The sequence below is a fragment of the Barbus barbus genome, assembly GCF_936440315.1.
Source record: "Barbus barbus genome assembly, chromosome: 43".
Lineage (NCBI taxonomy): Eukaryota > Metazoa > Chordata > Actinopteri > Cypriniformes > Cyprinidae > Barbus > Barbus barbus.
The window spans coordinates 20,906,622-20,930,798 of NC_136721.1; the positions used below are offsets into that span (position 1 = coordinate 20,906,622).

Here is a 24,177-nt window from a genome sequence, read left to right on the forward strand (position 1 = left end):
AAACACAAAAATATTACCTATTTAACTCAACTCAAATTATGCTTTATTTGTACATGTAATAATAATAAAATATTTAATAATATTTTAATAATAATATTAATATAATTTAATAATAATTCAGAAGAAGAACTTAAGAAGAACACCAAGTTAAGACAAGTTAGATTAATGTTGTCGTATAATTAAAAATACAACGTTTTTAAAAGGTGAGCCTTTATATCCAAACATATTAAATAAATGCAATAAAGTAAATGAACAACAGCGTCCTCCATTCACACTCATCGGTGTGCATGACGTCACGCAGCTGTAAACGCCAAACAAACAGAGTAGTGGCACCGAGCTCGTGAGGGGAGGGACTGACAGCGCTCTGCTAATCCTATGGTGTCTCGCGCAGCCGGTGCGCGAGGTGCTGCTGTGCGGAGCAGTGTGGAACATCAGTGGGATTTATTTCTGCAGTACTCTGAGTCCATACGCATGTAACAACCACCCGCAACTGGATGCAAAAGGGTTAGTATGCATACTGAGGCGTTATTCTATAGTACAGTGTTGTCGTGTGTGGTGGTTTCATTTTGAAGCGCGTAAAATCTGAGACTGTAACTGTTGCACGTGAGATTTTACAGAGAGTGTAAACAAGACTGGACTCAAATCGCAGATGTGGACGTTTAAATGTTAAGTATTTCTAAGGGTGAGTTTAAAAAATAGACGACGCGTTTTAAAAGTTGAACTATTTTTAACCCTAATCATGCATGCATTACGAAATGCATGCATAATGTTAAATAAATTATTATTAATATTATCATTATAGAATAGAATTGATCTCATCACTGTAAAATGTATGAATCACTTCATTATTTATGGGGAAATTGGTATTGGCACAAAAACATTTTTGTTTAGGGTTTATTTAAAAATGTCTCGTTTTTTGTTATTAGATTTATCTTTAAGTGTTATATGTTATTTAGTTCATGTTAATGTGTTGAAGGTGTTTATGTGGGTAAGGCTGCTCTATATAGTATTTAAAGTATTGTTGGTGAACTAGAAGTCATAATGTGGCTTTCCATTGTGCTACATGCGTGATTATCAACTCAGATTTTAATAGCTCAAATATGTAATGTATATTAACATTATATAATGTAATGGCATATACTGTACACTTAGGAACTGTGAAAATCAGAGTGACCAAATTAACTACATGATAAAAAGGTGGATGTTTAATAATGAATACTCATTGCATCCATTGTGCAATTGAGGGTTAACTTGAAACTGTATCTTAAAAATGCTCACATCTGTCTGATTCATAGGCTATAGACGTACCCTTAAAAATGATCACAGATAGAATGCACCCTGGGTCTTAACATTATAGGGACCCTGTTCTATGTGAGTAGATTTATTGTGTCAGTGGGGCTTTATCTTGACAGATGTTGAAAATGAAGCATTTTTGTTTGTCTTTCTGGGATGTTTTAGGGTTTGTGCATGTGATAGATGTTCCATATGTGAGAATTCCATAGGAGCAGCACACACTGATAAACACACTTAGCGCGAGAGGAATGTGTGTGTGTCTGTGGCTCATTCTCATGTTGTTTATGGCTCATGCCTGTATATGAATTCCTAGTTAAAGGAATAATTCACCCCAAAATTATGATTTGCTGAAAATGTACTCACCTTCAGGTCATCCAAGATATAGATGAATTTGTTTCATCAGACTATATTTGGAGAAATGTGTGGTTACATCACTTGCAGTGAATGGGTGCCGTCAGAATGAGAGTCCAAACAGCTGATAAAAACATCATAATTATCCACAAGTAATCCACATGACTCCAATCCATCAGATAGCATCTTGTGAAGCATAAAGCTGTGTGTTTGTAAGAAACAAATTTCAGACCATTATTAACCATTACTAAAAAAATTGTAAATAAATACATAATATTGCTTTCTCCAGTGAAAAAGTAATCCTGTCTGAATCAGGAGATAAATATGCACAGATCAAGCACCGTTTACAAAAGAAAATAGTCCAAAACAGTTATATGTCAGTGGATTTTGATGTGAGTGGACAACAGGGTATGGACTTTTTCACTGTAGGAAGCTTTATCGTGGATTCGTATTTTGTCCAGAAACAATGATTTAAAGTTAACAAGCTTTACACCTCAGAAGACATTAATTTATTATCTCGAGTCGTATGGATTACTTGTGGATTATTGTAGAGTTTTATCAGCGGTCTGGACTCTCATTCTGACGGCACCCATTCACTGCAGTGGATCCATTGGTGAGCAAGTGTTGTAATGCTAAATTTCTCCAAATCTGTTCCGATGAAGAAATAAAGTCATATACATCTTAAATGGTGTGAGCAAATTTTCATTTTTATATAGGTCATGCATGCATATTAGTTGGTGCAAGATTATATAGTGCAAAATGAACTTCCTCAAAAAGATGTTTTGCAAGTATAACGCATTTCTATAATTCTTTTCTCATCTACATAAGTACTTTTTAGTGTGTAAGCAGTGCATCTGGAAAAACACACACACCAAAAAGCGCGCATGATGCAATATTTGGCAGCGTAGTGCAATGATGTTATTTTAAATGTAATTAGCTCAACCATTTGCATATTAGCCTTATTTATTGAAGATTGCTGGAGTAGATCTGTCAGCGGTGACATCGTGCTTGGCACATAATGGTTTGCTAACTGGCTCAGCCCTGCCCTGGTTATGAAGATGGGTGATTGTTAAATGCTCAGTGGGCACAAAGGCCTCTCGTTAGCCTCCTGAGTGTGTGAACTGGCACCGGGATCAATGGCAGCAGGCTTATGAAAGGCTGCTTCATAATGAACCCTTGAGAGCTCGTCACTCTCCCGCTGCGAGGTAGAGAGAAGCCAAAAGATGAACGGTGAGCTCAGAACTTTAAAGCTTCTGTTTACATTTGAGAAAAGGTTGCTGGTCCCAGAATAGCATAAATGGGTCACCTTTATCTACACTCATGGGAAAAGTCTAGCTTAAAGAGCCATATTAATGTTAATGTACAGCCAGGTGATGGAGGGGAGGGGAGAGTGTGTGGGTCATAGATCGTTAAGTTCATTTAGAGAGGAAGGTATTAGAGTATCTGAAGGTAGTAAGAGTGGGGTCAGGGGTCTCTGGAGTGAACTAGAGTGCTGGTTAATGCTGTTTTATTGGGTAAAATGATTGAAAAGAGAACCGTGGGGCAGTGGAAGCAATGCTGACGTTGTTTGAGGGAAATGTGGAATAGTTAGACTAGTAGTATTTGTTTTCATGTCATTGTTTGGTACTTTGGTTCAATGCAATGCGCTATTCTAGATTAGAGTGTATTATTTTGTGAATGGCATCCTGCCCTTTGGACCAAACTAAAGGCTTTTGTTGCAGAACTGCTTATTTTGAGGTCTGTGGTGGTGAAACCTCTGCTACTTTTTTACTTGTTTACCATTTCAAGCCATTTTAATCCATATAGTGAAAGTGAGTGTGGATGGCTGCTGCTGCTCTCCAAAAAGTACATTACTGTTCAAAGGTCTTTTATATATATATATAAAGGTGATTATATATGATTTTTAGTAAGCATTGTTTAGTATCTACCATTTTCCTTTAGCCAAAAATGATTTTATTTTTTTAATTTATATTACCGTTCAAAAGTTTGGGGTCAGTAAGATTTTTCTTTAAGAAATCAATATTTTATTAAGCTAGGATGCATTAAATTGATCAAAAGGCATTTATAATGTTGTAATAAATGCTGTTCTTTTGAACTTTCTATTCATCAAAGATTCAGTAAGACCAAAATATTAAGCAGCACAGCTGTTTTCAACATTGCAATTAATAAGAATTTTTTTTGAGCAGCAAGTCAGCATATTACAATGATTTCTGAAGAATCATGTGACACTGAAGACTTGCGTAATGATGCTGAAAATTCAGCTTTGCATCACAGGAATAAATTACATTTTAAAACATTCAAATAGAAAAGAGTTATTTCACAGTATTACTATTTTTACTGTATTTTAAGCATAAAAGATTCCTTTCAAAAAACATTAAAAATTATTTTGAAAATATTCATATATATTTTAATATACATACAGTATTAACCTGTAATGCCAATTGGAGCTAAAATTCAAAGGTTTAAAATCATGCTCTCTAACAACTGAATTTCAGAAATGGATTTATTTTTTTAAAAATCTGAATGTTTTAATGAAACGTGATTTTATGTGAAGTGGCTCCCTGTGGCTGTCAGTGTCTGTTCTTTCATTTCTAGCAGCCGTGCATCGCAGCTGGCTAGCACTCATCCGTTCTTTCTCTCTCTCTCTCTGAAACAGGTGCTGCGTTAACTGGTAAACAGTCATTGTTTACTGCTAGATAGACTCATTTATGATTCATTTATCTTCCTCTTGGTCATTAGACAGTCTGTTCAGGCCTCTTGTGTGAGTGTGCATGTGTTGTTATATGTGCTGTAGCGGTAAGAAGATGAGACAGCAGCAGATGGTCTGTAAACTGTGCTCGAGCCGGACCCCTGTCGAGTCTGCCCTTTGTTGCACGCATGCATTCCTATGTGAGCGGGTCGGTGCATATGCCATGACACTTTAGTCTTGGCTTAGGTTGCCGTTATCTTACCCTCCATTCATCTCCAGCCTCGGGCGGTGGGCTGCAGCTCAGCATTCCAGCTTTTGTCTACTTCATTTCCATTTGTAAAACAGGTGTGGATGCCACAAGTTTCTGAAATGTGAATGAGATGGGTTGTGTTGACTTTTCAGATATTCTTTGAATGGTTTTATTTGTTGTTTTAGTTAAAGAAAATGCATCTTAATAGGTTATATAAACAACTGTATCACATCAAAGGCCATTTATATGTGCAATAACTCTTAAAGGTACAGTAACAAAAGGCCTATTTAAATCTACAGATGGTTTGAGACGGCAATACACCAATTTTGGTGCATGAAACCAAAATATGGGCTGTAAGAGTTTGCTTAAATTAATTTTGCTCCAATATTCCATTGCCATGTTTAATTCGCCTCAGTATGCAAACTTTCAATCCTAGAACATGTAATATAGAGCAGAGTTTGTAAATTTAACACATTGTTTGGCTACCCAAAATGAAGGCAAATCCAAGTCTCCAAAACTGACAAAACAAGCTTGTGCGTGAAAGCTATTTCTGAATGATCAATCGCTCCGTTTCGAGGGGTGCTGTGGAGAAAATCAATGGAATCACCACTGCTGTTGTTGTTCCTTCAACAATTTCCATCTGCTTTGCTTCTCGACAGTCCATAAATACATTTCTAATGGTTGACAAACTGATCTCGTTGCAGACGAAAATCGATGATCAAGACAGCGAGAGTCCCCAGAGAACTACACAAATGAATACAATGAATAATTTAGTCTTTCACACTAATCATATCTTCATTAACTCTTAAAACTCTGCCTCAGTGTAAGGCACTGGACATGTCAGACATGCTTTTAAAGACATAATCATCTCTCTCCGTATGGATGAGGGGCAAGATGTATCTAGTATTGATCTGCATTTTTTCTGAGTATGTGTATCTAACCCTATCCTAACCCTAATCCTAACCATTTGAATCAACACTGTTGAAATACATATTTCAGTTAAAATGCAAATAGGTTTTACAATCTGATGGTATAAGAGCTTAAGTTCCATGAATGACATTTTATTCTCAAAACCTGTCAAAAAATGGTTGATTATTTATATGAAATTATATAAATGTTTTTAATTTGAATTTGATAAAAAATAATATTTTACATAAATAAGATTATTTTTATATCATTAGGTTTTTTTGCATTATTTTCATTAATTACACTGTTATAATCTAAAAATAAAAAATCTTAAAATATGAATATTCATTGTAATGTTTTTTTTTTTTTATATTTAAAATATATATATTTTTATAGCTTATTAAAATTGTGATTTAAAAAACCCTAAGGTTAAAAGCCTTTATTTAACAGTTTATGCTATTAAAATGTTAATTTTAATTTCATGAGCCAGCTCAGATGGCCCATGCATGCTGTTCTCACAAACAAGACAGGCACTACATTCCTCAGCAGACTAAACATGTGGCGTCTCAGGCCCAGGACCCTTCACAGATGTCAACACACCTGCACATTTGTAAATAATGGCTTTGAGTCGAGGGTTAATGACATATCACAGGAGTGTCATTGAGGTTTAGTACACAAAGGCATGTTCTGCCACTCATCTTTAATGACCAAGACCTAATTGGTTGTTGACAAGTGCTTTGTTTAAGTGTCTAGGAGTGAGGAAATAACTCCAATAGTCACTGCTGTTGTAAAGGAAAGTTTCGCAGACTAAAAGAAGTAAAGAATGCTTAAGCTATTTTCATTTAGCTGGCCCTCACAATTGAAATGTGAATGATGACTTTTGAAATGATATTTTGATATCCATGTTAAATGTTATTGTGATTTTACATTGAAGAAAACTGTAACATTTCAACCCAACAAACTTCTGACCTTTATTTCAATGTTCTGTCTGTAGGGGGCGACAGGGAGCGAATGACATCCAACCATGAGACATATCTACTTATGGCCAGCACACAGAATGACATGGAGGACTGGGTGAAGAGCATCCGCAGGGTGATATGGGCTCCGTTTGGAGGAGGTGAGCTTCTGCAACCAGTGTGTCAGAATAAGTCATTGTTGGTTAATGGATATAAACAGGCTGGACACAGTTTAACTTTGCTTTACTTACACAGCCTCAACTTTGCTATATATTATACTGCCGAATAAGTGTTGCACACTGACTAGTTAAAGGAGCCAAATAATATGTGAATCTCTGCTTGCAACATTAACCGCTCTATATTAACCAGCAGCGATTCCCATTACATCTTTAAAATCTTAGGGCAGATATAAGATTAAAGGGATAGTTCACCCTAAAAAAAAGAAAGTTGTTCCAAGTATGATTTTTTTCTTCTGCTGAAATGAAATGAAGATATTATAAGTTGATAATATCATTATATATATATATATATATATATATATATATATGAAAAATAAAGTAAAAAAGTAAATAAATAAATAAAGGATTATAATTTATAAAATTCTCAAAATTAAAAAGGTAAAAAATAAAAATAGGTTAATTAGTAATAAGTAAATATACAGATATTTATTTGTAAAACATAAAATCACCTTCAACATTTGCTATAGTTTAGAAAATTGTAATAAAATGTGACTGGAATTAAACTATGTCGGAACAAATAAGTTTGATAGAAAGGTATGTAATGAATTAGGCTGAATAACTGTCAGCTGTTAAATTTAAGTACACAATTAGATAATACCAATTTAGGTCAACCAGTTACCAAGCAATGCTTCATTTTGTTCAGTCTGTGGTGTAAAAAGGTTGCATTAGCAATTAAATAAAATACACTTAGGCAAACCATGGTCAGGTCAAAGTGTCTTAATAATTTTTGGTCCCAAAATTCTTTTTTTTATCAATTTTACTGGTAGTCAACTGTATGAAGAATGTTTGGGTATAATATGTCACAGTTTACTTTATTTTGCTATCCTCACTTACATAAATTAACTATAATGTCCTGCTCCCACTAGTAAAAAAAAATATATCTAAAAAATTAAATCTGGTGTCTGAATAATTTTTGGTTTTACTATATATATATATATATATATATGTGCTCACAGATATATATTTATTTTTTAAGTAGCTTAAAATTGTCTAATTCTTTCTTGTCTAAAAGTTTTTTGAACTTATTTTAGGGTCCACTTTCTCAATGGCAAGGGTTTTGATGATTATATTTTAGTGATGGTTTAAAGTAGAAACATCATTAGAGACTCAAAATTATGGAACAGGTTGCATGTATTCATATGTTTAAAATACTTAATGTACATTTATACGAAAAAAGTGCCATTAGGTCTGTGAGATGTGTGGGTGTGTTTGGAGGTGTGCTCATATTTTTCAGTCTCACATATAGCACCAACCTCATTAAACTTTCTGGGGTCACTTTAAAGGTTTGCTCACCGGCCTGCAAGAATGGCTCATCCTTGCATGGCCATCTGAATGATCCCACTCTGTGTGGGCAGAAATCAACCATTCACAGTAATAAGCACATGTAGTCCAGCCTTAGAGTTGAGGGCACCAAGCCATGTGATACAGACTGACTGCATTAAACTCGGAGAGGCATGTTGTGGAATTTCCGACTTGTCCTTCATGATGTTGCATCAACTTTACTTGCTGGGTTTGGCTTTTCTTGAAGTATTTTTTTGCTTGTAAACACACATAGTTTAATTACTCAAAAGTTACTTTACACAGTCATTTGTAATACCTAGGACCAGCATAGTGCTTTTTTTGTGTTGCTTGGTTTGTAGTCTCAGTCTAACACCGTCTTAACCTTTAAATATTTCCCTGTGAACTTGACAAATGGACACTTTGTTACAACCGTGTGTGGTATTTCTTTGCACAAAACCATTCATACCTCATGTTTACATATGTTTAGCCAAAAGAATTAAGATTCCTCAGGAATGTATCTTTTGTTCACATTTGTAGTTGTGAAAGTGACATTCCCTACCACACTCAGCTGATTTACCCCACAGGTCAAAGGTCACTGAGTCAAACAGTGTACAATATCCCACTGTAGGGGTCCTGTGGTGTTTCACGACCACCCAGTTGCAGTGCATGTGTGTTCCAGTCTCTTCTCCTTGACCTTCGACATCTCCGTCTCATATTTGATATGAGCATGTGTGTGCAGCTGCAAGAAGTTGATAATTCATTAGGTCACAGTCGTTTATAATCACTTTAAGACGTAATTAGATTTTGACTTGTTATTTTGCAGTGTGATCACACTTCTGTCAAAGACTTTATCGGCTTCCAGCAATGACATGTAAGTGTTTTCTTTGTAGTTAATGGAGTATTGACTGTCTGAGGCTGACACTTCCAATATAAACCAAGAGAGATCACCTATTCGTTAAAAAGCTCACTTCAACTAAACGAGGAACTCTATAAACTTTCATGTGACCTGAGGGACCAATAATGCAAGCTTTATTTAAAAATAATGCCAAATATCACCATGTTCAAACAACATGTGACATGCAGTGTCAAGAAATGCATTTGTCCTCACAGAAGACACAATGCTGCACAGGAAAAGCCACAGCTTTGGACCAATGAGAGCTTCCCAGCATGATGTAATGAAAATACAAGACACTGTTATGACTAGTTAGGACTAAAATTTGCGATAATACGCTTCTAGTTCTGGTTAAGGTTCTTTTTTAGTCTCATGCAGTGTTGGCATTGTTAAATAAAAGTATTAAAAACAGTTTTCTGCAATTGAAATAAATCTGAAATAAAATAAATGACCCATTGAATGTAAAATTTTAACTTAATGAAAATGAGAAGTTTAAGAACTAAAATAACAAAAACTAAAATAACAAAAATTAAGTTATAAATAAATATCAAAAACTAATAAATATGATTAAAGCATATAGCACAATTACTAAAACTTAAATTAAATTTAAAAACTATAAAAAAATTTATGAAAAAAATAAAAATATAAAAATAAAAACTATTTCATAACTCAAATAATAAATACTGTAATAGACTAGTTTCGTGTATATTTAGTGTAAATAAAATATTCTGGCCAGTGACATGTAAAGCAATTTTTAACATGCTATTCATGAGTTTATCTGAAAGAGCAATAGCCCACTGGTGGAAAAGCATGTTGTTTTGTGATGACTTCACAGAAAACACAAAAATATGTCCTTCCTATAAAGTACGGATCATAAGCAAGATGAAAACCAGTAAACCCTGACTCTCGCAAGTTAAACCCAGGCAATCAGATTTGAGCTTCTAAGGTCAAGAAAGTGACTTCCATTTTCGTATGCAATGTGTGTTATACAGTAGGCAGCTCCTATTTGGCTTCTGACTGTGAGAATCTAATACAGGCCCTTTAATGAAGTCATAATTTGCTGCTGTTGGCATGTCTAATCTTTGTGAACTTAAAAGCATCTAGAGCTCGTTTCTTTGTTTTAGTTGTTAATCCTGGCCTGAAGGTTTAGATAAAAAAAATCAAAATTCATGTTTTTATTCTTTATTCAAGAAGATTAAAACAATCTTTCTGCATATAATCTTTTCCGCCAATGAACTGGAAGACCTTCTAGGCTGAGAGCGATTCGCCCACAGCTATTGTGGAGCTTTTTGTGCCGAGCGCCGTTGTTCAAACGTCCACAAAAACACGGCGGTGTGAACAGCAGGAATGAGGGCAGAAGGCTGGGAACAGCCACAATAGACGATTACACAGCTAAGAGCTTAGCAGCTTTTTAACACAAACCTTAGGGGACGGAGAGGAGGGGTTGTTTTGGCCTACTCTCTGCTATGAAGTACAGGTCAGGTCTGAGCTTTGGATGGATGGAGCAGTTCGTCTCCTCCCCTTTAAATCCAAACCTCCTTAAAGAAGGAAACGGACTCTTGGTTCCAGACGTACAGAAGTAGAGAACAGAGAATATACAGGGAATGGTTTCAGGGCAATCGGATCAATCAGTGGACAAAAAGGAGACAAGATGAGACAAAGAGAAGGGATCAGAGGAGAGAAGAGAAGACCAAAGAAACTGCAAGAGCTCAAAGGGTGCGAGACTGTAATGAGGGACAACAAGAAGTGAAGAAAGACCAGCAAAAAATGAAGAGACAACCTCAAAAGGTCTGAAATGAGTCAGGAAGACCTAAAAGGTGCAAGACTGTAATGAGAGGAGAAGATAGTTTGCAAGGAGAGCCGGTCTGAAAGCTGCTCATATTTGATTTTTTGTAGGATAAGAGCCGTGCAGCAGCACAAAGAGCGCTGTGTGTGAATACGTGAGATCGGCAGAAAAGCCCTGGACAGCTTGAAGACGGCATGAAGTTGAGTGTGTGTCTAGTGTTGTTAATTGACTGCTATTGCACACAGGGACAGCAAAGTCAAGTCAAAGTCAGAAGAACAGCTCAACCAAAATGGGATATTAAAGCCCTGAGGATTCACAATTAGGAGATCCAGGCTTGAGAAACCACAGTGTAAACTCACTGAAGGGAGAAGAGAACCATCAGGAGATTACTTTTGGCTGGAAACACAAGTCTGACTCCTCACAAACTCTTTCCATGGGAAACAAGAAACGCATGCAAGAGCTTCTGCATAAATCATTAAAGAATTGAAGCCAAGCGAATGTCTACATTCAGTTTATTCTACTTAGGTTCATGTGTTTTAGCCAGATCACCATCTCACACCTGTGTGGTCACCATTAATAACAGACAGACATCGCTTGTCCAGAGATGTATCACAGGAAACTTCTGTGTTTATTCATCCAGAAAGGGATGTATATAGAAAAGTAAAACTATCTACGCAAGTCAAGTCCTTTTTCTTCATTATTTTGAGGTCCAGTTGCGATCCAGCTATGGAAGTTCCCAAAGCATTTTCCCAAGACTCTAATTGGAGGAAAGGAACATGATTTGGATGATTTTCCAGCAGTAGTGTGATTGTAGGCCACTTTGGACTTATTGTTGAAGATGCTCAGAGGCAGACAGTTCGGATGCACCTTCTTGCATCCCTTATTTTACTACAGTTTCACACACAGAAGTGTCTTCCGTAAAATTAAAAGTTGTGTCAGCTTCAAACATGGTGAGTCAGACTTTCTTTTGAATCAAAGAAAATGTGAAATATTGTTCTCTCATCTGTCCAAGCTCTTTTTCCCCTCCATCAGTTCAGGCAGGAAAAAGGCGGCAAAACCCTTCCTGTCTTCTAGGCTTAGTTGAATTTGTACCATCTCGTACCGCATGTCTGCGTCCGGAGACCCGGAAAGCGCCACCGATCCAAAGCTTCCAGGAAGTCTGGGTTAATCCCCGCTCATATGCATGCCACATGTGAATCACGCTTGTTTTCAGCCTGACTGATGCAGACAAAAGAACAGGGCAGGAAAGGAAGTGTGCGATTTTCTTCTCAGTTAGCGTGACGTGAAAGAATAGCTTAAATCAGGCTTCTTTAGCAGCTCTCTCCTCACTTTTTTCCTACATATAGGAATAGAGGAATCAATTGTTTTTCAACATGACAAAACAAATCAATTTTTAAGGCTCTAAAAGTCTTGTCAGATAGCTCATGACTACTTACTTTCCATAACAATATAGCCTACCTAAAAGTCAAATAAAATGAAATAAAGATATCAATTTCTCAGCAAGGATATATTCCTAAATGTTAGATTATCTGATCCTCATGACCTATGGGTTTGTGTTTCAGGAATCTTTGGTCAGAAGTTGGAAGAGACGGTTCGATATGAACGTCGTTATGGCAATAAGATGGCGCCCATGCTGGTGGAGCAGTGCGTGGACTTCATCCGCCGCCAGGGTCTACGAGAAGAAGGGCTCTTCCGTTTGCCCGGACAAGCCAACCTCGTCAAAGAGCTTCAGGATGCTTTCGACTGTGGGGAAAAACCATCTTTCGACTGGTACTTGCTCTAAATACACTTACAGTCTCTGTTATGAATATGAAAGGAATCTGCAAAACAATATATGCATGAACAACTTTAAATCTGCTAAATCTCATTCAGATTAGTTGAGATTTTCTGTATTATCTCTCCTACACTCCTTATCGTCTCTCTCCAGTGTATTTCTTTGTCTCAGGAGCATGAACACTGAGAAATCTAAATACAATAGTCATGGAGGATTTGAATGAGGTTTTAGTTGTAAATTGGTGGGCTGGAAGCTAAAAAAGCACATAATACTCATGTGCTGGTTGGGGGCTGGTCTTTGGCCTTTCTGATGAAGCTGGTTAACCAAAACACAACACATGCTGGTGATTCCTGTAGCTCAAAGACTACCATTCAGAAATTTGAGGACAGGAAGATAACACAAAATATTAAGCACAAATGTTTTCAACATTGACAATAAAAAAAAAAAGTCATATGAGCAGCAAATCAACATATTAGAATCATTTCTGAAGGATCATGTGACACTGAAGACTGGAATAATGGTGTTGAAAATTCAACTTTGCGTCACATTGTAAAAATATTTCACAATATTAATGCTTTTACTGTATTTTTTATCAATTAAATGCATCCATGTTGAGCCTACTTTTGAACAGTATTTTGTTTAACTTGAATGCAGACTAAGTCACTTTGGATAAACATGTCTACTAAATGCGTGAAAGTAAATGAGATCTAGCAAAGACGTATCATATCATTAATGCCTGAATGGAGTCCTCATTAAATCCAAGTTTACTCTGGCTCCATTGACAAATCAAAGCGAAAAGATGCAGTTGACAGTGACAGCTTTGTTTAGAGCCTGTGAAACTTGTTCCACATACATTCACTTTATATTAAAACTCATAAGTGTGCCATCTTTTGATAAAAATAGATTTGCTTTCTTCTCAGATGCCTGGCATTACACTGAAGCAGAATCTAAATCAGGAATATTCACCCAAGAATTGACATTTATACATTAACAAGACAAATTCATCCTTTTTAACACCTCCAGGTTTTTTATTTTGTCTTTTTCTCATTTCTCTCTGTGCAGTTTTCCAAATGACCCATTTACCATTTAGGAGATATTTATCCATTATTCGCCTGAAAATGCAATTATGTTGTCCATTTTAAGCTAATGGCCCTTCACATTACCCTAAAATGTAGATCCTGGACACTTTCTCTCTCTGAAAAAGCTTTCTCTGCACTTCCACAATACCAAATGCTGCAGATAACACCAGCAGCTGCTTCTCCAGTTTATTTACAATCTGCTAATTTAGCAATGGCTGTCAGGGCTCCACAATCACGTTGTCGGGAAGAGACGCAGCAGGGAAAGCACACTGCATATTTAACACCATTCATATTTAGATCTTACTGGTGTCTGAAGCAAGGTGATAATTATAAAGGGTCAAAACACAGCATATGCATGTGACGGTTACATTATACACATGCCTGCTATTCCTGTCCAGCCCACCCGGGAAGAGTCAATAAATGCAGCTTGTTACGGGATTGTCACAGTCCTCTGTTGGGCCGTTACCGAACTGATCAGCGATGTGCTAGTGCTTTCTTTGATTTAGTACCTGCTTCATGTTACTCATCATTAGATCCGCTGGGATACTGACACATCATGAACACCCACAATCTGTCATTTAAAGTGCACTGTTTTTACACACCTTATGCTTCTAGCTTTTCATTCTTTGAGGCATTTATATATGTCTATTCTTTCCAACTTTCTCTGCAGTAACACAGACGTTCACACCGTGGCATCTTTGTTGAAGCTGTACTTGAGAGAGCTGCCCGAGCCGGTCATCCCCTTTTGTAAATACGAAGAGTTTTTGGCCTGCACCAAACTCCTCAGCAAAGACCAGGATGCAGTGAGTAGTCTCTTGTTGACCATCACATTGCAAGCATATGCCTGTTGCATATACTTGGTGGCTGTAACATGTCTCATTACTCAGGGGAGCAATGGTTTTCTTCAAATGTCTGTGTCATTAATGATGAAAGTTACCAAATACATATACAGTACTACAGTTGTATTGTTTGGGGTGGGAACACTGTTAAAAATAAAGGTGCTTTACAATGCCATAGGTGAACCATTTTTGTCTAAATGGTTCCATAAAGAACCTTTAACATCTGAAGAACCTTTCTGTTTCACAAAAGGTTCTTTGTGGCGAAAGAAGGTTCTTCAGATTATAAAAACGTAAGAAAGAGATGGTTCTTTGACTGAATGGTTATTTATGGAACCAAAAATGGTTCTTTTATGGCATCGCTGTGAAGAACCTTTTAAGCGATTTTATTTTTATTTCTTATGTTGTTTTTTTTCATAATGAGCCTCACTGTAGACTCAAAATAATGTTGACCTTTTTAGCTCCCCTCCTTTTGCTCTTTCTTATTTTTGAGTTCGGTTCCCACCAGCAGGCTGAGAGAATGGCAAATGACTCATCCCATTATTCTACTGCAGTCGTCTTTCATCTTGCGTGAATCAATTCCTTACCTTCGCTGAGCCTGAAGAAGAAAAGGTTGACCCCGAGGAATGGAAACAGCCTAATTCTGACTTTCAAGTTACACTTTTACCTTGTGCGAATCACCTGTGTGTCAGCCAGCGGCTTTTGAATGGTTTCAGGATAGAATCAAAGTGCAAGACGGGGTCTTGCAACACTGAATTTAATTTACTGCCCCGAGGTTTTGAACGAGATTCGTACCTCTGAGAGTCCCTCGAGTGCGGTATACGCAAAGAATCGCGGTACCATGTCAAATGAAGCAGAAGGCTTTAGTTTACTGGATCCATTTGTTTTTGAGAAATCGCTTTCTCATGTGCTGCAGCAAAGTCATTTTCATCAGTGAGAGCCTGCAGGGAAAAGACATATCGACCATGATAAAAACATATCTGGAATGGAGCGCATCATTAAATCTAGACCGTCATCAATTGTTAAACTCTCTGACCCATGCCTAGATGAATAACATAGTACTAACGGAATAAATTGCAATATGAATATTTAAAGTCAATTAGGAAGACTTTTAAAAGCAATGAGATAGGTTTAATTGCTTTTTCATTCAGTACATCTTTTAATCATGCACATTAGTCCAGATCATTTAAAATTGAATTACTAGAATCAGTTTAAACAAAGGCATACATTTGTATTTCTTTTTATCCTGGATGTGTATTTAATTATTATTATTTTGTAAATCTCTCTCTGTGCAGGGAATGAAGGAATTAAGAAGGCAAGTAGAAGGTCTACCTCCGGTAAACTACAATCTGCTTAAATACATATGCAAGTAGGTGATTTTGTATTTTATTCCATTCAGCTGTGGCTTATCACAAAATATTCTATAAAAAATATGTAACAGTTCTGTGCACTAGTGGTGGGAATTTGAGTCACTGAGTCAATCCAATCAATTCATTAATTTAAAAACACGATGCATTCTGGAACAAAACAAGTGACTGTCTGTGAGTCACTGAGTCAGTTCACTCAGTTGATTCATTCATAAACCCTGATGCATTCAGGAACAAAGCAAGTCACTGTCCCACCACTGTGCACTAGTGGTGGGAATTTGAGTCACTGAGTCAATTCAGTCAATCGATTCATTCAAACACTGCTGTATATAAGTGACTGTCTTTGAGTGAGTTCTGGATCAATCCATTCAATCAATTTATTCAAAAACACTGATTCATTTGTGAATGAAACAATTTACTGTCTTTAAGTGAGTCACTTTGTCAATTCATTCAGAAACACTGATGCATTCAGGCAGGGGCGGTTCCAGAGAATTTTGAAGGCAGGTGCTGTGGGGGTGCTAGATCAATGACAGGGGGAGCTGGGCAATTAATAGTAAATATGACCAAAACAGGTTGTTGTCATTATTTTTTTATATGAATAATTAAATATAGCTATATAGGCGCATTTCCAATGTTTATGAGGATTGTGGGAGTATTATCACGCTTACTGTAGCCTAAGGGGAAGCCCACGCAATCATTTTTATTTATTTATTTTTTCCTGCAGAAAGAACTTAAAATAGGCTTTTTTGGATGTGCTTTTTGCTGTCTCCATGAATAGAGCGCGTCACAACAATGGACCATCTCACAGAAATAAAGAAATCTGCAGAAAGCTTGAAAACCAAAAAAATCTTCTCTGAATGTGTAGTCCAGGTGCATTTCTCTGTTAAAGGCACGTCCATGTGGAGATGGTGAGTCAGCGTCAGAATTCGGCAACTTAATCTTTGCAGCCGACACTGACTGAGAAAGTACTAGTTTATTAAAACATAATTGAAATGTCTTCTTTTCCCTCTATGCATTCATAATCATTACTTTAGCTGGTGCTTTGCGGCAAGTTTTATGCGTACGCTTGAGCATGGAATAGGCCATAATATGTCTAAATACCTATATTAAGGCATGGTTTAGTAGGTTATTAAAGTAATCACTTTAATATAAACGTGTGACTAGTTGACTAGAAAACAATTTAGTCGGGGGCAGGCCTACAGTAGCCTACTTGGCACAAGGAACCGATCAGTTTTTAAAATAAAATGCTGACATTATGTGCGACTGCAAATCATGGCACGTTATATTGCATTGTAGTAGTTATGCATGTGTAATGAGTCAAATGTTTTTATTTTATTTAATTTTTTATGGGGGTGCTTTGGTTTTTCTTGGGGGTGCTGGAGCACCTGCTAGCCCCTCCCTAGCGCCGCCCATGCATTCAGGAATTAAATAAGTGGCTTTCTTTGAATGAGTCAGTGAATCAATTGACTCAGTGGCACTATTTAAAAATTTTTTTATATTAAATAACTTGATGTTTTCATAGCATAATATCAATTTTAGAGTTTTGGGAACAAGTTTTTTTTTTTTGCATTGCATTGCATTTATTTGTTGTGAAAAAAAATCTTATTTTTTTTGCTACACATTCAACTTTTTACATACAATTTTAGAAATCTCAGTTGCTATGTTAAGACTCTTCTTTCTTGTCCAGGTTTTTGGATGAAGTTCAGTCCTACTCAGGTGTGAATAAAATGAGTGTACAGAATCTGGCTACGGTCTTTGGGCCAAATATTCTAAGGCCAAAGGTTGAGGACCCAGTGACTATAATGGAAGGTAGGTCTTCCTATCCATATCTCTCACTCCAGAAATCTCTGGATCTGGATTATATTCAGTGTTTGAGTAATCTATTTGTCATGTGTTCAGGCACAGTGCTGGTCCAGCAATTGATGGCTGTTCTGATTGGCAGCCATGATGTTCTTTTCCCACCCGATGAGGACCATACTAGCACTCTGGAACTGGTTAATAATAACAATAATGAGACGCAGAAACGGCCTACAAATGGTCAGATTCAAAACAAAGAGAACAATAACACCCGACAGTGCACTTGGGACACACCAGAATCACCCAGCCGGGCTCCTCTGGACAATGGCTCTCCTCGTTCGGGCAGCCCACGTAATGGTTTTACCGGACAGCGATTCGAGGTGGCCCGCAGTCCTCCACTCTCCGTGAAAAAGAACCCAGCGTTTAGCAAAGGGAGCGGGATTGTCACCAATGGATCGTTCAGTTCATCCTCATCGTCCTCATGTGATGCCAATCAGGAGAAAATTCAGACTCTACCAAACATGGGAACCCTTCATGCCCGTCGGACGGGTGCGATAAAAGGCTCAGGCACCAAAATGGGTGTACAGAACGGCATCGTTCGGATGGGCGTATCCAGCACAGATGTGACAAATGGGACTCTAAATGGACGGAATGGACTCTGGGTGCCCAACGGTCACGTCTTGATGCGCGAGGCTAAAAGTCGAGACACCGAGCACCAGCAGAACCGTCTGTCCACATACGACAATGTCCACATCCATCAGCAGCAGACAATGCAGCCCAGTCTGAGCAGCAGCTGTGAGGACAAACAGAGCGTGGATAGCGCCACGTGGTCCACCTCGTCTTGCGAGATCTCTCTACCAGAAAACTCCACTTCTTGCCGCTCCTCCACAACCACGTGCCCAGAGCAGGACTTCTTTGGCAGCAACTTTGAAGATCCTTTGTTGGACGGCCCGGTGCAGGAGGACAACGGACTGGCGGTGGACGATAGGGAGCAGCGGACCAGTAACGGAGGAGGCAGAGGAAGCAGAGGAACCAGCAGCAGTGATAACAGCGAAACGTTTGCTGTCACAAATGGACCGACCAATCACAGTGCACTGCACAGCCTGGTGGCCAGTCTCAAACAGGAAATGCTCAAGCAGAAGAACGAATACGAGGCCAGGATCAAGAGGTGAGAGTCATCTTCAATCATAAAATTAACTTTGCAGAGCACAGAAACTAGTGATGTTTTCCACAGTTTTAATGAAGTTAAAAATGAATAGAAAATAAAACAAATTAAATAATTTTTCACCCAAAATGTTTCCAACTTGCGTTTCCCCTATAATGGAAATGGAAAGTCAGCTACCATTTATGTATTTTTTGTGATTTGTAGGAAAATAGAATAGTATAACTAAAATAAAATGAGGGAAATACCAATAAATAAGTTAATAAATTAAATAAATAATTTGCACACATACACACACACATTCTCTTCAGTATGGTAGAAATATGAGATGTGGCAAACATTTTAATATTGTTCTGTCTTCCCTGTTGGTGTTTTGGATATTTTATTGCTGCAAAAAAAAAAAAAAGAAAATAAAAATGCTAATGGAATAGAAACACCTAAACTGCAAAAAATAAAATATATATTTATAAAAATTATTGTAATAAAAAAAAATCTATTTGATTTAATTTTTTTTAAATGAACAACATTTACTTAATTTTAATAAAATCAAAAAAATATATATTTGAAAAATATTTACATTTAATAAAATAAAAATATTTATTTTTAATAAAATGAAACAAATATTTACTTTACAAATCTTGAATACACTAGTGAGTCATAAATTAGTTTCTTAGCTTGGATTAAAAAAAAAAAAAACTAAAAAAAAATTATAAATCTGCAAGAATTGTTGCAATATTTTCAAGTCATACAGTTGTTGAAATTTCACATTAGACATCAAATATAAGAAGTTGTTTACTTCTTATATTTGATGTCTAATGTGATATTTCAACAAATGTATGACTTTAAAATATTGCAACAATTCTTGCAGATTTATAATTTTTTTATAATTTTTTTTTTTTATTGTGCTCGATCTTAAACCTAAACACCTAAATCAACCCTTTAAGTGTCTCAAACTATCACAGTATTAAAAGGTGTATTCACCCGCCTTTTACCATCTTTCCTGTAGTCTGGAATTACGGAATCTAGAGTTGGAGACAGTGATGGCAAATCTACATGAAGAGCTGGACCAGGAGAAGAAGAAATACACCATGGTGGAGATCAAGCTGAGGAATGCAGAGCGAGCCAAGGACGATGCAGAAAAGAGAAACGAGATGTTGCAGAAAGAGATGGAGCAGTTCTTTTCCACCTTCGGAGACCTGACCGCAGACCCGCAACGGCCCGACAGAGCCAACACCATCTGGATCCAGTGAGCCGTTAACGGTCTACCATTAACTTTACATTGTGTGGGCTTGTGTTCAGACAGAACGGGACTAAATCAACCTTCACGGCATCTTTGCACGTTTGGTGCAAAGGTTCGACGCGGTTGAGCGAAGCCCATTGAGCCAAATTTTCAGAACAGAACGTGGACCAGTTGTTGGATTGAACCAGTTGGATTCATGAAGAGGGATGATGGGACGATGCAGCTTGGATGTTAAAATGAAAGATGATTTTCAAACCAAAAGAAAGCAATTCTGACCTGAGAGCGAATGATAAGAGGAACTCTAGACAGTTCTGGTTGAATGTGAGAGAATTAATCAATTACATGAATGAACATTGAGTTTTAGATGATGGGAGACCCCTGAAGGATGACAGAAGCACGAATGTCACTCCTATTTCTTCTTGTGATCCAACCAAATGTGTCCTTGAGCTGTCATGTATCCTCTTGTGTATATAAAGGAGAAATAATGTTAAAAATTCCACAATGAAAAACAAATGTCTGTATAAATGCAAATTAATGTTTAATGTACGTACTGGTATTTAAACAGAGAATTCTCAATGTGTTTCATATAAATTTTATATCATGGCTTTTCCTTGCACTTAAAGCATATGAAATAAATAAAAATAACATTTTAAGCATAAATCAAAATCTAACAGTTTATAGGGTTTTGCCCACCCTATATATATATATATATATATATATATATATATATATATATATAAATAAATAATGGCTCAGATAAAATTTAAGATGTTTTTAGTGGATAAAAATATTGATGAAGAATCTGATTTTTTTTTTGCTGTGCCACAGCGTTCCCCACGTGACCAAAACCCAAGTAGACCTGTAAATACTTGTGAAAACACTGCAAATGCTCAGCCTGTCTTTGTCATTTGTGCCTGTCGCACATCATTTTCTTGCAGCGGTGCTAGATGGGAGGAAGTCTGTTAAAATGAAGACCGAGATGGGATTTGTTCATCTCTCGGACCATGTGGGGTCATTTGCCTTGTCGCAGCTGTCCATGCTTCTACTGTAGCTTGATGCATTCAGTGAAATGCAATTAAATTAAATTATGCATCTCATTTAAACTTGTCTTAAATTGTGTTGTGTCATTGTATCAGTCGCTGGGCTCGACCACACATGAAATCTGTGGGTGGTCTGATATTTACAACCACGATAATAAGACTACAGCCTCCCAAACAAATCTGGACATTGTCCATGAACTAAAGTCAATGTCCTAAAAAAACTGCTGTGTCCAATCATTATAATTCTTAAAGAGATAAATATGTACCAAAACACATAGCATGACGCAGAATGCAACAAAATTATGGGAATATTGACCCAGTCTGAATCTGGGTGGGCTTTTATATCTTTTCTCCCTGTAATGCATTTGTGTGCAGGATGTTCATTTAAGAACATTTCTCAGTACTGTGTTGCAAGATCTCACTAAACGATGCAAGAACAAATGTAAGCATCATTTCCAAACCTGAATGACTTGAAAATCCATAGAGCTCAAAAAAGCAAGCATGATACAAGTGTTAAATTTGACTATACTCCAAGTAATTTTTTCACAAATTAACACTTCCTCCACCACAGCTATCAAATCTCTTTTTGCTGTGCACAAAGTCACACTTGATACTGTACGTCACATATGGACACCAAACACAGAAGCACCAATGACAAGTGCAGCTGTAGTATCTTTCTGAAGGGTTTGTATGGTATGTTGCACAAAAAAGTTATTTTTGGAGCGGTGTTGTTTCAGTAAAACTTATATACTAAAATGGTATTTATTAATATTTCAGGTTTTATCGGGTTTTTTTCAGTTTTCATTTAAATTCAAGTTTAGTTTTTCCTATGTTTAAATTACTATTTAGACATTTGTATTTCCGTTTTAGCAATTGAAGTATTTGTACTTGGGCAACATTATTTAATCTTTTTTTCAATTAACCACCACTATTTTTAATGGCTTTTATTAGCAACACAGCTTTGGAACGGCATAAGGCTGACTCAATTACATTTTTCATTTTTTGGTGTTCTTATGAACTAATCATTTGCTACAGACTTCTAGCACTGCCCCGGTGCACTCTGGGAATTAACATCCTTGTCACCTCACCCAGTATAATAGTGTTTGAATTTAAAGCTCCCTCTAGTGTATTTTACTGAACCTATTAGAAGAGCTATCAGGGGGCCTGTGCTCCATCCCGCAGCAGTCTGGCTCACACTCCGCACCTTTCTTCACTGGGTAATAGGCTTAAAGCAGCCGGACAAAGTAAACGGAGCCTGCAAATTCCATTTGGAGCTACCAATGACAGAAAGGAGTGGGATCCAGGAATATTTTCACGCCAAGCTTGAGCTGAAGAATACAAACCTCTGGAGCTGGCGAGAAGCACAGATAATAGAGTGCTTCTCATGCAGGGATCGTCTTTTGTTGGTGATTTGGGTTTTGCTCCATTTTATAGAACTAAACCAAATGAGATGTTAGTCCACTGTAGGTAACGGAGCTATTGAGATGATAAATATGCTTCAGTCAAGAGTGTGCATGTGTGAGAGAGAGTTGAATAAAATAAAATAAGAACTGTATGGAGGTAGCTCTAACAACGTCAAAAATATCAAACCCTCTCAATGCTCAATGCTTTCTCAAAACGAATGATAGTGTTAAATGCTTTGACACAATCGGTATTGTTAAAAGCGCTATATAAATAAAAGTGACTTGACTACTTTTAAAATCACCTGGGTGTCAAAGTGAATTATAGTGGATTCAACTCAAGTTCACACAGGTGTTCAAGCAGAATCAGTTCATCATTCAAAATGTTTAGTTTGAAATGTTTCCACTATTTGAACAATGCATTTGCAATGTCTTTTTCCAGCCAATTTTGAACACTGGACAAGGATTTTAAATAAATTCAGTGATGAATCATTCAGAATGACTTGTGAACCAGTCTGAAAAACTCGAAAAGACAATTTACTCATGAATTGGACAACATGCCTTCTGTTAGTTCCTATCCTCAAATTGTAGCGTCACATAAATACACATAGTCTACTTCAATTCATCTCAGTTGCTGCCTTAATTAAACTGTCTGTACAAGCCATTTCAACTTATATTAAACTGACTTAAAAAGTTGAATATCACAATTGAAATTGGTTAAATTATGAGTTAATACCATATTGCCATGACTTGATCACTTTTTTGTACACTGTGTGAATGTCACTTCTCACATTGCATCCTCAAACAAATAACTACAACTTCTCATGACACTGAAAGAAAACTGTGGAAAGCTAAACCTGTGCCATATTAAAATCTTGTTTGACTCAGAGGGAGAGAAATAGTGGTATTTAAGTGGTAATAGTGGTGTTGAAGGATTAATTCATATTCACGAGTTTCCTAAATTGTGGACTCTTCAACGCCGGGTTTGAGAAGAACCGAAAGCATCTCAAAAATAAACCTAAAAGCAGCTCTACTTCAAGATCTGGCTCACTGGATTCTCAGAAGAAGAAAAAAACAATACACAATCTCTCCTATCACACATAGACCTTCAAGCATTAGTTCGCTCTCAAACAAACACAAGAACTCCTTTCTCTTTTAGATGGCCACAATCAAACTGAGGGGTTTTAAATGCTTCTCTGTAACTTGCATCACCTGTCTTCACTAATTAGCCAAACTCACACCAATTAACCCATTAAAAAGTGTGCTACAAACAACTTCAAAAGAGGATGACAGAAAGACAAGATTCAGGGTGTATTCACACCCATCTTGTTCGGTTCGACTGACTCAAACTCAAGTTTGTTTCCCCTTTGGTGCAGATCTTTTGGGCAGGTGTAAATACACCAATCGCACTCGGGTGCACACCAAGCAACTGTCCCGAGACCCAGCTGAAGAGGTGGTCTCGGTCCGCTTCCAAACGAACTCTGGTACGGTTGAATAGATGAACCAATGAACGGATGACCTTAGCACATGTGTAGTTTACAATTTCTGGTTCGCTTGCTAAAAGGGCAGTGTGAAAGCGAACCACACCAAACAAAAAAAAAACAATATTGTATTTAGTCTGGACCAAAGCAAGTGAACTAGGGACTTTCCTGGTGTGAATACACCCTAAATATCTTCACAAACTGAAAAGCAAACATATAGCTGATTAACTTAATTAAGGTCTTTATAAGAAAAAGAAAAGTTTCAATGTTCAGGTCAGCTGGTATAGCTCTTACACAGCTTGAGAAATTCTCAGAAAAAAAGCTGTGATTGAGAGGTTAATTTTACATTTGAAACTTT

General features: G+C 37.0%; 1 protein-coding gene across 1 annotated transcript; it reads left to right on the plus strand.

Moving 5' to 3' along the window:
• The first annotated feature begins 366 nt into the window (after positions 1 to 366).
• LOC306862370 (rho GTPase-activating protein 24-like) lies at positions 367 to 20,555 on the plus strand. Its single transcript, XM_079405145.1, has 8 exons — positions 367 to 504; positions 6,484 to 6,606; positions 12,206 to 12,413; positions 14,167 to 14,299; positions 15,628 to 15,701; positions 17,387 to 17,508; positions 17,599 to 18,664; positions 19,665 to 20,555. The coding sequence occupies exons 1-8, from the start codon at positions 495 to 497 to the stop codon at positions 19,906 to 19,908; spliced, it is 1,980 nt and encodes a 659-aa protein (XP_079261271.1). The 5' UTR covers positions 367 to 494; the 3' UTR covers positions 19,909 to 20,555.
• Positions 20,556 to 24,177: the final 3,622 nt, after the last annotated feature.

Excerpts from the sequence above, each read along its gene's own strand:
- LOC306862370 (XM_079405145.1), top strand. Across the intron at positions 6,607-12,205 it reads ATGGGCTCCGTTTGGAGGAG|GAATCTTTGGTCAGAAGTTG; the intron begins GTGAGCTTCTGC and ends TTTGTGTTTCAG. Across the intron at positions 17,509-17,598 it reads CCCAGTGACTATAATGGAAG|GCACAGTGCTGGTCCAGCAA; the intron begins GTAGGTCTTCCT and ends TCATGTGTTCAG.